Here is a 13,138-nt window from a genome sequence, read left to right on the forward strand (position 1 = left end):
GTGCTGTCCCCCTGCTTCCAAACCCCCGCCCGGCTCCGCTCTGGTGTTTGGGCGCATTGTGCCCTCCACAAGCGGGGGTGGGGGGAGTGGCACCCGGGGCGTCGCTGCCACCCTGTCAGGAAATAAACATTGTTCACTGCTCAGCGCCTGGCTCTCCTCCAAGGCGCTTCGACGGCTGACCTCATTTGGAACCAATTTCAGCGTTTTAATAAGCCCTTCGCTTTCCCGCATCTCTCTGACACTGTCATCCTTCACGCTGTAATCCCCCATCGCCTCTGCCACGTGAGGCCGCTCCGGCTGGCTCCACAACAACCAGACTGAAGCCAGTTGGGGACCTGACCCAGACAGGCCAGGCCAGGCTGCTCCCCAGTGACCCCAGGGTGGCTGCAGGCAGTGCCCACCCCCCAAAAAATCCAGCAATCTAGCTGACAGCCGGGCAAAAGCCGGGCTGAGAAGGGCTGCTGGGGGCTGCCGGAGACGGAGACCCCCCCACCCCCATGCCCGGCGGGCACGTCTCCGTCCCTTGTCCTGAGCATGGTTGGTTGTGATGTGAAGGTATAAGAAGCACGCCCTCCCCGCTAATCCCTCCGCCGCCCCGGTGTGTTCTCCCGTGTCTGCCCATTAAAGCTGGTGGCCCTGAGATTAGGACGGCACATCCAAGACTTGAGATGCCCAGGGCCAGGGGCACCAAGTGGGGTGGCCACAGCCTGAGGGCTGGGGGCATGCAGGAGCCCAGAACGCCCCGGGCCATCTCAGCTCCTCCCTCCGCCCACTCCCTCCCTGGCTGCTGGACCAGAGCCCCCACTGGCCCCCGAGCTCCCTGGGCCAGAGCAGTGAGGTCTCCTGACTCCTCTTGGGGCCTCAGTCTGCCCATCCTCGGATCCAAGGCTTGCACCCCAGCCACTCATACATTCGCACACACACACACCCCCCTAACCAGTGTGTCTGGAGGTGACGACGCACACCTGGGGTGAGGCCTCAGGGCCCTGAGGAATCTTACCAGGAGCGCATCCTCAGGTTCCGCTCTCTGCATCCTCCAGAAGCATGAGGACACAGCCCTCTTTCCTGAGTGTGGGGACCCTGGGGGCAGGTGCGGGTGCGCAATTTTTGTGTCTTTAGCTTTTCCGAAGGGGCCACTGCCAGAAAGGTGGCCGGTCCTCAGGCGGCACCCAGACCACTGCCCACCCCAGAGGGGCCTGAGCCCCGAGCTTGACTGCTGTGTGGTCCGGACGGAGCTGTGTGCCCTGAACCTCACTTTCCTCATCTGTAGAATGGGAACAGTGCCCAGCGGGGTGAGCGCCCAGGGACCGGTGCTGACACTTGGCTGTGACCTTGGCGGGGGGACTGCTGCTTCTGCCTCCTCACGAGGCTGCCCCTCTCGCCTCCGTAGGCCTGTGCCCACCTCTAGTTCACGTCCACAAGCCCAGTCACCTCGGAGGACAGCCACCGCGTCACCCGGAAGTCAGTCCACCTGCTGTTGGCCCAGAGTTGGCCAGTCCAGGTAGGTGACAGCCGTCACGCTGCTGGGGTCTGGGCCCTGATGCTTCGAGATGCCCCGTGCGTGAGCCCAGCCCCCGCCCGGCTCTGATGTGAGGCTGCATGTGCGGGGCGTTCTCGAGCATTCAGAGCCCTGAGCGCCACCACGTCACAGGTGAGGACCCCAGACTAGAGACACGCAGATACAGGCAAGGCCACAGGCAGTGGCGGTCGGGCTGGAGGCGTTCACGGAGGCTGGAGGAGAGGGCGGGCCTTCCTGATCCTCCGGGCAGCTCCACGCAGGCCCTGCCCGCCCACACGATGGCCTTGACAAGGGAGCCAGGAGGCAGCGGTCAACTCAGCTGCCCGGCCACGCCGCTCCTCGGATGACCAGCCCCCCTACATCCCGTTCAGAGGTCAAGGACCACACCGTCCCGCGGTCCTGAAGCGCGGGGCTGCTATACCCCCCGTGACACCCACGGTCCCTGCCAGCTGCCGCCCAGCACCGTGGGTCAGCTGGTGCCACCCGGTCCAGGACCCTCTGACTTGCCCCCCCTCCTTAAGCCACAGCCAAGTAAAGGTGACTCCGGCCCGAAGGTCAGAGGGCCCCGCCCACCTTGGGGCAGGGCAGATCTGGAGGTCAGATCTGAGAGATGCTGAAGGGCGGCGCCTGCCGGGCTCAGTGGAGCTTCCACCCGGCCTGAGCGCCGAGCGACGTCTGAGTCTGAGGTCCCGCTTGGGGCACACACTGCACAGAGCAGAAGCGTCCGTTTCCGAGGGTGCTGGGCACGCAGCCTCTCTCCTTTCTCAATATTCCCTTGTGTGACTATGTGCTAACTTATTGAACCCACTCCCTGCTGGTAAATACGTGGGCTGTTTGGTTTTTCATTTAAACCGGTAGTGGCAGCGGTGCAATCGACGATCACGCACATCCATCCTCAGGCTCTCGTGCTTGTGATTCCTTAGGATCAGCCCCCAGAACTGGAACGGTGGGGCTAAAGGCAGCTGGGCTTCCTCATGGAAGTCACTCCCGAGGTCCAAAAGGCTCTCCTCAAGGAAGACTGTCAGCCACTGGCCGGGAGCCAACCACCAAAGGCAATACCCCCTCCCTGGAACAAATAGTTTCTTACAGGTAAGTAGGTTTTAACCTTGTTGACGGGCCAAATTCGCTATTGGGCCGGGCAACCGCCCTCCGGCTACAGTCAAATGCATCACATACATAAACACAAATTCAATAAAGCCTGAGGCTCGCCATCTGCTTTTCAAAGATGAGACTTTGGAAGGAGCAGGTCCCGGTGCCTGGGGGCCTCTGACATTCACGAGGTAAGAGGGGGGCAGCGATCTGCACACCCTGATCCAATTGTCTCTCCACTGATCAAGTTATGCAGAGACTTGCCCAACAGCGGGCGGGGGACGAGGCGAATTAAACGTCGGGACAGAGACGATGCTACACGTAGGTGAGGAGGTGGCGTGAGCCGGTGCAGGTGCGGACGGGGACATCTTTCCGGGGGATGCTTGGTCAGTATCTGGAGTGGCAAGATGTCTCAGTAGGGCTGGGGCTGGGCTGGGTGTTACCAGCCCTGGACAACAGGTCTGCATTTGACAGTCCCCTGCACGGTGGGAGCACGGAGGTCACTGTGTGGTCGCTGCTGAGGGTCCCAGGTACATTCCAGGGTCCTGTCGAGGAACCCATCGTGTGGCATCTCCTTGGCTAGTCTGGTAGATGTTACCACCCCCCGGCTGAGATCCTCTGTGGCCACCGACACCGTCTCAGCCCAGAGGGGTGTCCTTTAAAACCAAAACATCAGCCGCCTTTCTTACGTTTGAGCAAACAGAAACTTCAGGACAGCACTTTGAGGGACAAAGGGGAGCGCCACGTAAGCTGGTGTCTCCTTGGGGATGTAGAGGTCATCACCCCCAGCTCAGAGGAAGGCCCTGGAAGTTACCAATAACTTTTGTGGTTTCAGCAGTTGGATTATTTTCTGTCGTGTGGTCTCACAACGTCAAGCAGACCCAGATTTTAGTCTCCATCATCCAAAACGCAGGGATGCTGTTACATCTTGGGGGCCGGTACTTGGTACCCAGGATCTGCTGATGCCTCACCCGCCCTGGAGGGGGGCCGTGGGGTACCCAGGGCAAAACACGCTCTTCAGGTGAGTTGAATGACATTCCGAGGCTTCAGTCAAATGGGAAGCGATGCATACTCCCCACCCCCCAAATCCTACCAAGTGTCAGAAAGCTGTTTTTAAAAGAAAAGAATTCAGGGCTTCCCTGGTGGCGCAGTGGTTGAGAGTCTGCCTGCCAGTGCAGGGGACACGGGTTCGAGCCCTGGTCTGGGAAGATCCCACATGCCGCGGAGCGACTGGGCCCGTGAGCCACAATTACTGAGCCTGCGCGTCTGGAGCCTGTGCTCCGCAACAAGAGAGGCCACAATAGTGAGAGGCCCGTGCACCGCGATGAAGAGTGGCCCCCACTTACCGCGGCTGGAGAAAGCCCTCGCACAGAAACGAAGACCCAACACAGCCATAAATAAATAAATTAAAAAAAAAAAAAAAAAAAAGAAAAGAATTCATAACAGAATTGGTTTTTTAAAAACTGGAGTCTTTTCAGGGGATCAGGATTCTGTAGGAATCACAGAAAGATGCAAAGAAACAAAATTAGAGGAAACCACATTCCCAACAGGTGCTCTGAGAGGACGGCTAGAGAGGCTTGAGTCCCAGATTCAGAGCCACAGAGACAAGGCGCGTGGTGGGGTGGGAGGATGGTCAGCATGCTTCCTTGAGCTGCTGCCCACGGACCAGCCCCGTGACCAGTCGCTCCTCCCACACGTGGTAAGCAGCAGAGAGCCGCTGAGTCCCCAGATTAAAGCAGAGAGCGGTCACCACTGCAGGACATTGATCAGGGAACTACTGTCCCTGATGAAACACAGGGCACCCCCCCACCCCCGTCCAAGGGAGCAATTCCCCACCCACCTTGCCCGGATGCTCGTACCACCCCATCTTCCGTCAGAGGCTCAGAAACAGACGCAGCAGCGGCAGACAGATCAAATGCAAAAATAGGCATACTGCCCAGCAGACCAAGCGTGTGAGGAAAAGCTACCCCATCACGGAGGCTTCAGCTCAGAAACAGAAACCCCAACCCCCAGGGAAGCGGCATTGATTGAGTGAGCAGAGAGATTTTAAAATAAGTATAATTACTATCTTTAGAGAGATAAGAGGGGTTATCGTAGTCCTGAAGCAAGAATGGGCTTTGATATAAAAGAACTAATTAGAGATCTTGGAAATTTAGAATAGACGGGCTGAGAGCAGAAAGGAAACATGTGAGGAGTAGGTCGGTGAGCTGGAAGACCAGGCCAGGCACCGCTGGAGGAATTCATCTTAAAGGGCAAAGGGATGGAAAACAGGAGGGAAAAGTGGGGACTTGGGGGACAGCTCCAGATGCCCCACAGCCAGCTAAGGGACAATCCCAAAGTGGAGCAGCAAGGACAGAAGAAAGAAAACAGCCAAATGACCCAGAGCTACGGAAAGACATCCATCTTCAGACTCGGAGCCAATGAACACAGGCCGGCAGACCTGGGGCGGCCAGAAAGAGCCCCAAGAACAGAGTGAAGATGCTCCCAGAGAAAGCGAGAGAGAGTGAACACTTCCACTTGAGAGCAAACTTGAGAAAAAGAGCAAGAGAGGGAGAGAAAGCTTACCTGTGGAGGCGCTTGCTAGAGCAATGCCAGTTTTCCTAAGAGCGACACAAAATGACAGGGGACCCAGATCTCTCCTCCAAAATTCTAAGAGATGGGGGCTTCCCTGGTGGCACAGTGGTTGAGAATCCGCCTGCCAATGCGGGGGACACGGGTTCGAGCCCTGGTCCAGGAGGATCCCACGTGCTGCGGAGCAACTAGGCCCGTGAGCCACAATTACTGAGCCTGCGTGTCTGGAGCCTGTGCTCCGCAACAAGAGAGGCCGCGATAGTGAGAGGCCCGCGCACCGCGATGAAGAGTGGCCCCCGCTTGCCGCAACTAGAGAAAGCCCTCGCACAGAAACGAAGACCCAGCACAGCCATAAAAAAAAATAATAAATAAATAAATTTTTAAAAAAAAATACATAAATAAAGTTCTGAGAGATGTTATTAAGTCCACCATTCCAAATCCAGCATTCTGCTTTCGGGGCAAAATTGAAACATTCAAGCATGCAAGGACTCATACATTTGGCCGCCACCCTCCTTTCTGACAGAATTACTCAAGGTTGTATTCTGACGAAACGAAAATCTTAACCCAAGCAAGAGGAGGACAGGGGACAGAAGAAAGGTTGGGAAGATAAAAGTCAGCATATGATGAAGTCCGGGTAATTTTGTGCTTGTCAGGAATGGGATCCATTGTCATCTCTGTATTCTAAAATATTTCCAATATAAGAAAAATAAAGAGAGTGGTGTCACAGATATTCACGTGCTCTCCACTCAGATCTTCTATACGCTTATTATGCCATGTTTGCTTTAGTTTTACAAAATAAATACGTAACACATGTTCAGTTAAGCTCCCTTTGTCCCTCTCCTCAAATTGAATCAGTTTTTCATCACATCTCTACTTGGGTTATGGTAATGGGTACAAAAACATTGATTTTTTAAAAGCGTTTATTTTGTAGCTGGCCGACTTGCTAAACTGGTAATTGTCCTAATAAATCTCCATTGGGTTCACTTGGATTTGTCAAGTGGAATTTTCCAGTGTCAGTGAGTAGTCACAGCTCAGCTTCTGGCGGTTCAATATTTGTGTCTTTTATTTCCGTTTCTGTCATGCAGGCTCGCCAGACCTCCCTGGCGGCGGAGACCCTGGCGTGCGAGGGTGCACAGGTCAGCTTGTTCCCGCGAGCACTTTCCACGTTTCCCCAAGTGCAGGATGCCTGCCATTGATTGTCGTCAGATACCCTTTCCTAGGTGAGCAAGTTTCTCTTTTCAAACAGCAATAGACGCTGACTGTAATTAGCTGCCCTGTCCACATCTGTTAAGATGATCCTAAGGTCTCCCTGCCTTTCTGTTAATGCAGAGCCATGGTTCTCAAACTTTTGGGCTTCTGGACCCCTTCACCCTCCTAAAAATTATTGAAGACCCTAGAGAACTCATATGAAGAATACTATAAAATTTTACTGAAGGAGGGACTTCGCTGGTGGTGCAGTGTTTAAGAATCCGCCTGCCAATGCAGGGGACACCAGTTCGAGCCCTGGTCCGGGAAGATCCTACGTGCCGCGGAGCAACTAAGCCCATGCGCCACAACTATTGAGCCTGCGCTCTAGAGCCCGCGAGCCACAACTACTGAAGCCTGCGCGCCTAGAGCCCGTGCTCCGCAACAAGGGAAGCCACCACAAGGAGAAGCCCGCTCACCGCAACAAAGAGTAGCCCCGGCTTGACGCAACTAGAGAAAGCCCACGCGCAGCAACGAAGACCCAACGCAGCCAAAAAATTAATTAATTAATTTTAAAATAAATTAAAAAAAATAAAAGCACTTAAAAAATTTTTTTTATTGAAGGATAGAAAATGAAAATCTCAGTAAATATTTAAGGATAAGAACCAGGCTCCTTGATGGGAAGACATTGTAACATTGTAAAGACAATGTTCTCCTGTACTGATTGTAATAAGTATATTCTCCACATTTGAACATCTCTGAAACTGACATATACTTTACAATTAAGGGCATATCACAGCTTAACTGGCAGCTTTTTCCTTCCTAGTAATAAATTCAATAATGATTTTTCTCAAAACAGATGATGTCTGATTTCATACGTGCTTTACATATCTTCACTCTTCTATTTTTTACACTAATGCTTCCAGCAATATTGGTGTGATTATTACCCCATTTTACACAAGAAGAAGCTGAGGCACAGAGAAGTCAAGCAACTTATCCAAGGGAACACAGCTGGGGAGTGACAGAACTGGGATTTGAGCCCAGGCTGCCTGGTCCTAGGGGTTCTACCATTCTGCACTACTCTCCAGATGTTGAGTTTCTTCAAATTAATCTGTAATTCAGTTCTATCTTAATTAAAGCCCCCCAAGGATTCCCAACCTCACAAGCTGATAATATACATAATTCAGAAGAGAAAAAACTTAAGAAAATTTTGGCAGCAAGATAAAGGAACATTGACAGGCATTTTGCCCTTCTCGATAACAGTGGTTCCACAGGGCCATAAAAGTTGTATCTGTCACATGCTGGGGAAGGGAGAGGCAAGCAGGACAGCAAAGGGTCCAGAAACAGACCCTTGCGTGTATGGAATGAGATTTACGATGGATGTGATTTTCACTTCGATAGGGAACAGGTGACACCTGGCTATTCATGTGTCTAAACAAAATGGAAATAAAAGTAAGCAAACCTCTGGCTCACATTTGCAAAATTCCTAAATGGGCTAAAAACTAAGCATCAAAGTCAAAGTTGCACCAACAGTAGGGAAAATATCGTGTACTTTTATCAGCCTCCCAGAAGCCCTAAAGAAAAAGCCCGACAGATCTACCCTTGAAAACCGTCAGCCTAAGCATGTTGATGGACCATAAAGAGAAATGAAGACAGACACCAGCGGGGAGGAAATATTTGCCACCCATAAAAGAGATTCAGGATTCATCTCCTGAATATGTAGCGAGCACCCACAGATCAGTATGCAGACACAAGGACTCAGGAATGGAAGAAATGGGCCAACGAAATGAGCAGATGTAAGAAAGGATTCTCAGCCACGGCAGCAGGCAGGCAAAGGCACAGTCAACCAAAGAGATGTCATTTAACGCCGAGAAATCGTGCAATTTAATCACATCCAGTATGGGTCCCGGTGTGTCTGGGAGAAGGGAGCATCGGGCAGGGTCCCAGAGGGAAAAGGACAGGTCACTCAGATGAGGGTGTCCAAGGAGGGTTTAATAACAGGGGTTTTGTGAAGAGGTGGGCCCAGCGAGAGGCCCCGGGTGAAGGGCAGGAATGAGCTGCTGTTCTCCCCGCTGGGATGAAGGGAGGAGGCCCCAGAAGGAGAGCGCTGGGTCCCAGGAGCCAGCGTGACATGGAGAGATGCAACCCTACAGAGAGGGGGCCCGGGGTGTAGAGCGCCCCTCCTCGGCCTTCGCTCACCTGCCATGCCTCCTCCTTGGCCACGCCTGGGGGGAGGCTGGAAGGTGCCTGTCGCTGGTGTCCACACAAGCAGCAGCCGTGCTCACTTCTCACACACGGCTTTCTCACCCACCCTCGTGAGCTGCATGCCGCGCCCCCGTAAAAGGGAGGGAACCGACATTCAGGCCAAGCGAGGCCCACTCTGGCCCGAGCCCCCGATGCTCGGGGTGAGAGCCCCCAAGGGAGGGGCAGGCTTGGTGGCAGCAGAGTGCGGCCGTCCCAGGCTTCTCCCAGGGGAGATGCATGCCTCACAAACGTGGCAGGGTCTCAGGGCGCACAAGGTCGCCCGACTACCCCGAACTTCTCATCAGAACACAAACGGCAAGGCTGGTGAAAACAGTGCGGCGGGAGAGGCCAGCAGGTGTCGGGAAGGGCAGCGGTGTCCTCGTGGGTGATTCTAGTTTCATAACAAGGACAGCGGCCCCGGGGTCCCTCCCCGACCTGGGAGCCACACTGCACCCCAGCCTTTGAGAAAGGGGGCAAGGAGGGTGCGGTGGGGACAGGAGCCACCAACAGAGAGAACTCATGTCCCCAGACTGACCCATCTGGGGGTGACAACGGGTCGGTGAGGAGACCAAGATCGGTGGTAGATGTCCGAGGCAGGCCCTTCCCTCCCGGCCATGTGTCCTGCTGCCAGCGCACCACTGGCCCTGGTTTGGAGACAAGGCCTGGTTTTCAGCACTGCATGCTAATGCGCCCAGATGTTCTCCCACGGCCTGGCACCTGCTGCCCCCTGCCCCCAGCCTCCTGGTGCCATCATTGCCAAGGGACAGACCAAGCGTGCAAAGGCCTGTCCATAGCCGGCAAGGAGGGAGGACCGCAGGCGGGGCTGTGGAGGGGAGCACGCCCGGTCCACGGGGCGGCCGGCGGGCGGGGCCCTGGGTAGGGCCCCAGGGTGGAATGCCAATCCCCTCCAGGCTCCATCAGAGGCAAGGAAGCTGTCTGGCCAAGTCCCACCCCCCCACTAGAATGGGTAAAGCTGGCGGGACTGGGGCTCCAGAGACCAGCACCCAGGCGCCAGGCCGGACCACCAGGAGGAACGAACGGGTGGGATTTCATGCCCAGCGCAGCCCTTGCTGCTGGGATGGCCACAGCCTTTTCCTCACAGAGCATCCATGCTGGAGGGGGCGGGGCGGGGGTGGCCTCACCCTCACCTGGGAGGTAAGCAGACTCATGTGGCTCAGAGCCGCACCTGGGGAAACTGAGGCTGAGCTGAGGGCCCAAGTTCACCCACTTAGGAAGCAGGGGACCAGGGTCGAGCCCCAGTCTGTCCACCTCCAAGCCCTTGTCTTCCCCCTGTGCTGCCCCAGGGCAGTGTGACCAGATCTACAGGTCCAGACCCAAATTTTGGACCAGCCCAGACCACGAGCCTGACCCAGGGGTAGATTCTGAGAGGACAAGACTGGGCCTGTCCTGTCTACCCCTGCATCACAGCACCCATCCCCGTGCTGCACACAGTAGGTACTCAATAAATGAGTCAGTCTGACTTGGCATAGGCGCTCATGCTCAAAGAGAGGTAAACAATTGCAGAAAAGGGGACATTAGAATTTTGATCAAAGTGTTACGTGATCCTCCTGGCATCCCGGAGGCGGCATCTCTCAAGCTGGGCCTTGTAGGGTGCGTAGGAGCTCGTCCAATGGTGACGGGTAGAAAGAGCATCTGTGGCAGAGGCACCGGCATGGGCAATGGCAGTGAGGCACGGACATAAAACGTGCACCTGGGATCAGCCAATCTGGGGGTGGTCCTAGGCCGAAGGTCTGGGGAGGGTGGTGGGACCGGCCTGCCCTGCAGAGGTTGCATTCCATCCGGAAGGCCAAGGGGGACCTCGAGGCAGTTCCCGCTGGGGAGGGGCCCCGACGTGCGTGGGATGGATGGGGGTCGGGAGGGTGGGGTGGGAGGCTCCACTTAGGGGTCTTGCAGTGGTCCAAGTGTCCCCAGGGCAGATGGGCTGAGATGGGCTCTGCCTTTTCTCTCTGGGGAGCCTGGTGGCGGGGAGGGGCTCTGGGCACACCCCTGAGCTGTGCATCAATTCCATATCCGGCAGTCACTTGCTCCTCACCGCCTCAGTGTCCTCATCCATCCCACAGGAAGGATCGTCATGGCCAGTGGTCTCAGACGGGCGTCAGGAACAGAGGGAGGCTCCGCTTCTGGCTACTCCTAGTCTGCAAGGCTGAGAATCTAGGACCAGCATAGAGCCTCAGACAAATGCTTTCTCACGCAAAGGTCTTTCATTCATTCAACGAACAGTCGCTATGGCTGGTGCTGGGAGCCGGAGACCGAGAGAAACAGAGCTCAGCCCTCATGGACCTTCCTTCCCAGTACAGAGAGGCAGAGGATGAAGGAACCATAGATGAGACAGTGCCCGGGGAATCAGGGCCACGAAGAAAGGGAGCAGACGCCGGATAGAGAAGGACCTGGCGAGGGAGGCTGAGAGTGAAATTTGTCCTCCCAGCTTCTTTAGTGGAATTCCAAACACCGCGCATATCTCCCCATTGTACCGTGTGGGGCCTGGCTCGGGCAGCAGTGTGCTTGGGCACAGAACCGCAGCTGATGCTATTTAGGTCGCTCCAGGCCCCCCAGATGGGGGGTGGTGGGGGCAGCGGCCAGGCCAGGGCAGGAGGGAGCCTCAGCTCGGCACAGCCCACCCCTCACCCCTGTGCCCCGCCACCCCGGAACACGTGCTCAGCTCTGCTTCCCCACATCTAACCTCGCTGTTCCCCCCTCCCCTCCCAAATCCTCCCTCTTCCTCATCCCCCACCAAACTTGCCATCGGGAGCTGGCGACAGTGATGGATTCTGACAGGAGAGCAATGTCCAAGTCCACGTTTCCGGCCTTTGTGCCCCAGGGAAGGTCATCTGCTGTAGGGCTTGGGTGGCTGGAGCTCACGTGGCACCTCGGAGACCGTCCTGAGGGAAGGAACGGCTCCCTCACTATCGGGATGAAAGGCCTCCAACCTCACACAGACCTTATTGTCGTGTCATGACGTTTGTAAGCGTCAGTCACAGAGGGGCCTCCGTCTTCATCTCTTATTAAAATGAACCGCTTCCAGCATTGTCTGCAGCCTGTGCTAATAGAAGCAGGCAGGTGACAGGAGATCGCTCTCCTTTTAGGAAAGGTTCACAATAGGTTCACATAGTCCAAACAGGCAATCTCTTATTTTTATCTCCTATTTTTTAGCAGGATTAGCGGGGGGCCCCCAGCAGCATGGGACCTGCTCAGTGTGGACGTCAGAGCCAGTGGGATCCCGGCCCAGGCAGGCCTTCCCTTCTCCAAGTCTCAGCCTCTTTACTGGCAAATGCGTCAAATAAAAGAAGAGTTCTCATCTCTCAGGGCTGTCAGGAGGGCTCAGGGTTAGCTAATCATAGCACAGTCCCGGGTCCAGCTCCACCTGGTGCAGGGAACCTTGTCTCATTGGAAACCTCACCCACCTCTGAGCTCCCAGATAACAGGGGCTTTTGCCCTTGTCTCTGCACCCCTCCCCAGGGTGCGGCACATCAATGGATGGATGAATGAATGAATGCGCTGCCTGGGTTTGCTCTTCCTGTGGGACGGTTTGGCTGGGAAACTGAAGATCAGATCCGGAGAGCTCTTGTTAAAGCTTCTCAACAAGGAACAAATCTCTGAAATGGAGGAAATAAGAATCCCCTGGGGCCCCATCTCACTCCCCCACCCTTGGCAGGACTTGTCCTGAGATTCACATAAGGAGCCCTGAGGGACCCTTGGTTGTCCCAACCTCACTTATCACCATGGTTTCCTCGTCCAGCAACCTTGAAGATTCCTAAAGAACAAACATATCAAGCTTGCTGTCACAACGTTTTAAAATGTTGCAGTAATTAAAAACCATCAGTGATTTCTGTTCAAACAGACCAGGCTGTCTGTTCCGACCAGGGCAATTGGAATCACCCCACCCACTATGTGTGCCTGACCACTGGCACACACACCACACACCCGCCCATTCCCGGCCCCTTGCACGCCTGGTTGTCTGACCCTCTCACTCTCACACACTTTGATGCCTTGTTAATCTCCTGGTCACGTCCAAATGACACCCAATCCAAAGTCCTTAGTCTAGGATGTGAGTATACTCTGCTAGCCAACATCACAACATAATCACAGTGTCATGGTGTTGCCCATCACACAATTTTTTTTTTTTAATTAATCTGTTTTCTAAATGGGCTTGGCTTGGAGACATAGATTTAGTGACATCAGTGGATCTGCCACCAGCCCATTCAATCAGGCGGAACCCCTTAGGAGTGCAGATGGGGAAAACAAAACAATTCAATGACCAAACAAAGGTTAATTTAGCAATTGCCCAAAGGTACAGGCTATTTCCATAAGTACTCACTGGTGGAAACAGCAGCCACTTCTGTCATCTGGCCCAGCGCCCATAAACTTGGAAAGCTCAACGGGGTGCCCCTTTTGGTGCCCCAAGATCCACTGGGCAGCTGAAACAGAGGCTGGGGAAAGGGGGCGCCCCCTCTGAGCAGCCATCAGCTGCGCCTTCTGAAATCTCACGGACTTCCAAGGTTGGAAGGGTTC

General features: G+C 55.0%; 1 protein-coding gene across 1 annotated transcript in view; it reads left to right on the plus strand.

Annotated features, from left to right (window-relative positions):
- The window catches only part of LOC309633500 (uncharacterized protein), a 13,606-nt gene extending 5,785 nt beyond the window's left edge, over positions 1-7,821 (plus strand). The window contains exons 2-4 of the mRNA XM_082402385.1: positions 1,391-1,501; positions 2,443-2,608; positions 6,265-7,821. Of these exons, the coding sequence (XP_082258511.1) occupies positions 1,391-1,501; positions 2,443-2,608; positions 6,265-6,375 (388 nt within the window). The 3' untranslated portion in view covers positions 6,376-7,821. The remainder of the gene's footprint in view (positions 1-1,390; positions 1,502-2,442; positions 2,609-6,264) is intronic.
- The last annotated feature ends 5,317 nt before the right edge of the window (positions 7,822-13,138 follow it).

This window comes from Balaenoptera borealis, assembly GCF_965194805.1.
Source record: "Balaenoptera borealis genome assembly, chromosome: 8".
Lineage (NCBI taxonomy): Eukaryota > Metazoa > Chordata > Mammalia > Artiodactyla > Balaenopteridae > Balaenoptera > Balaenoptera borealis.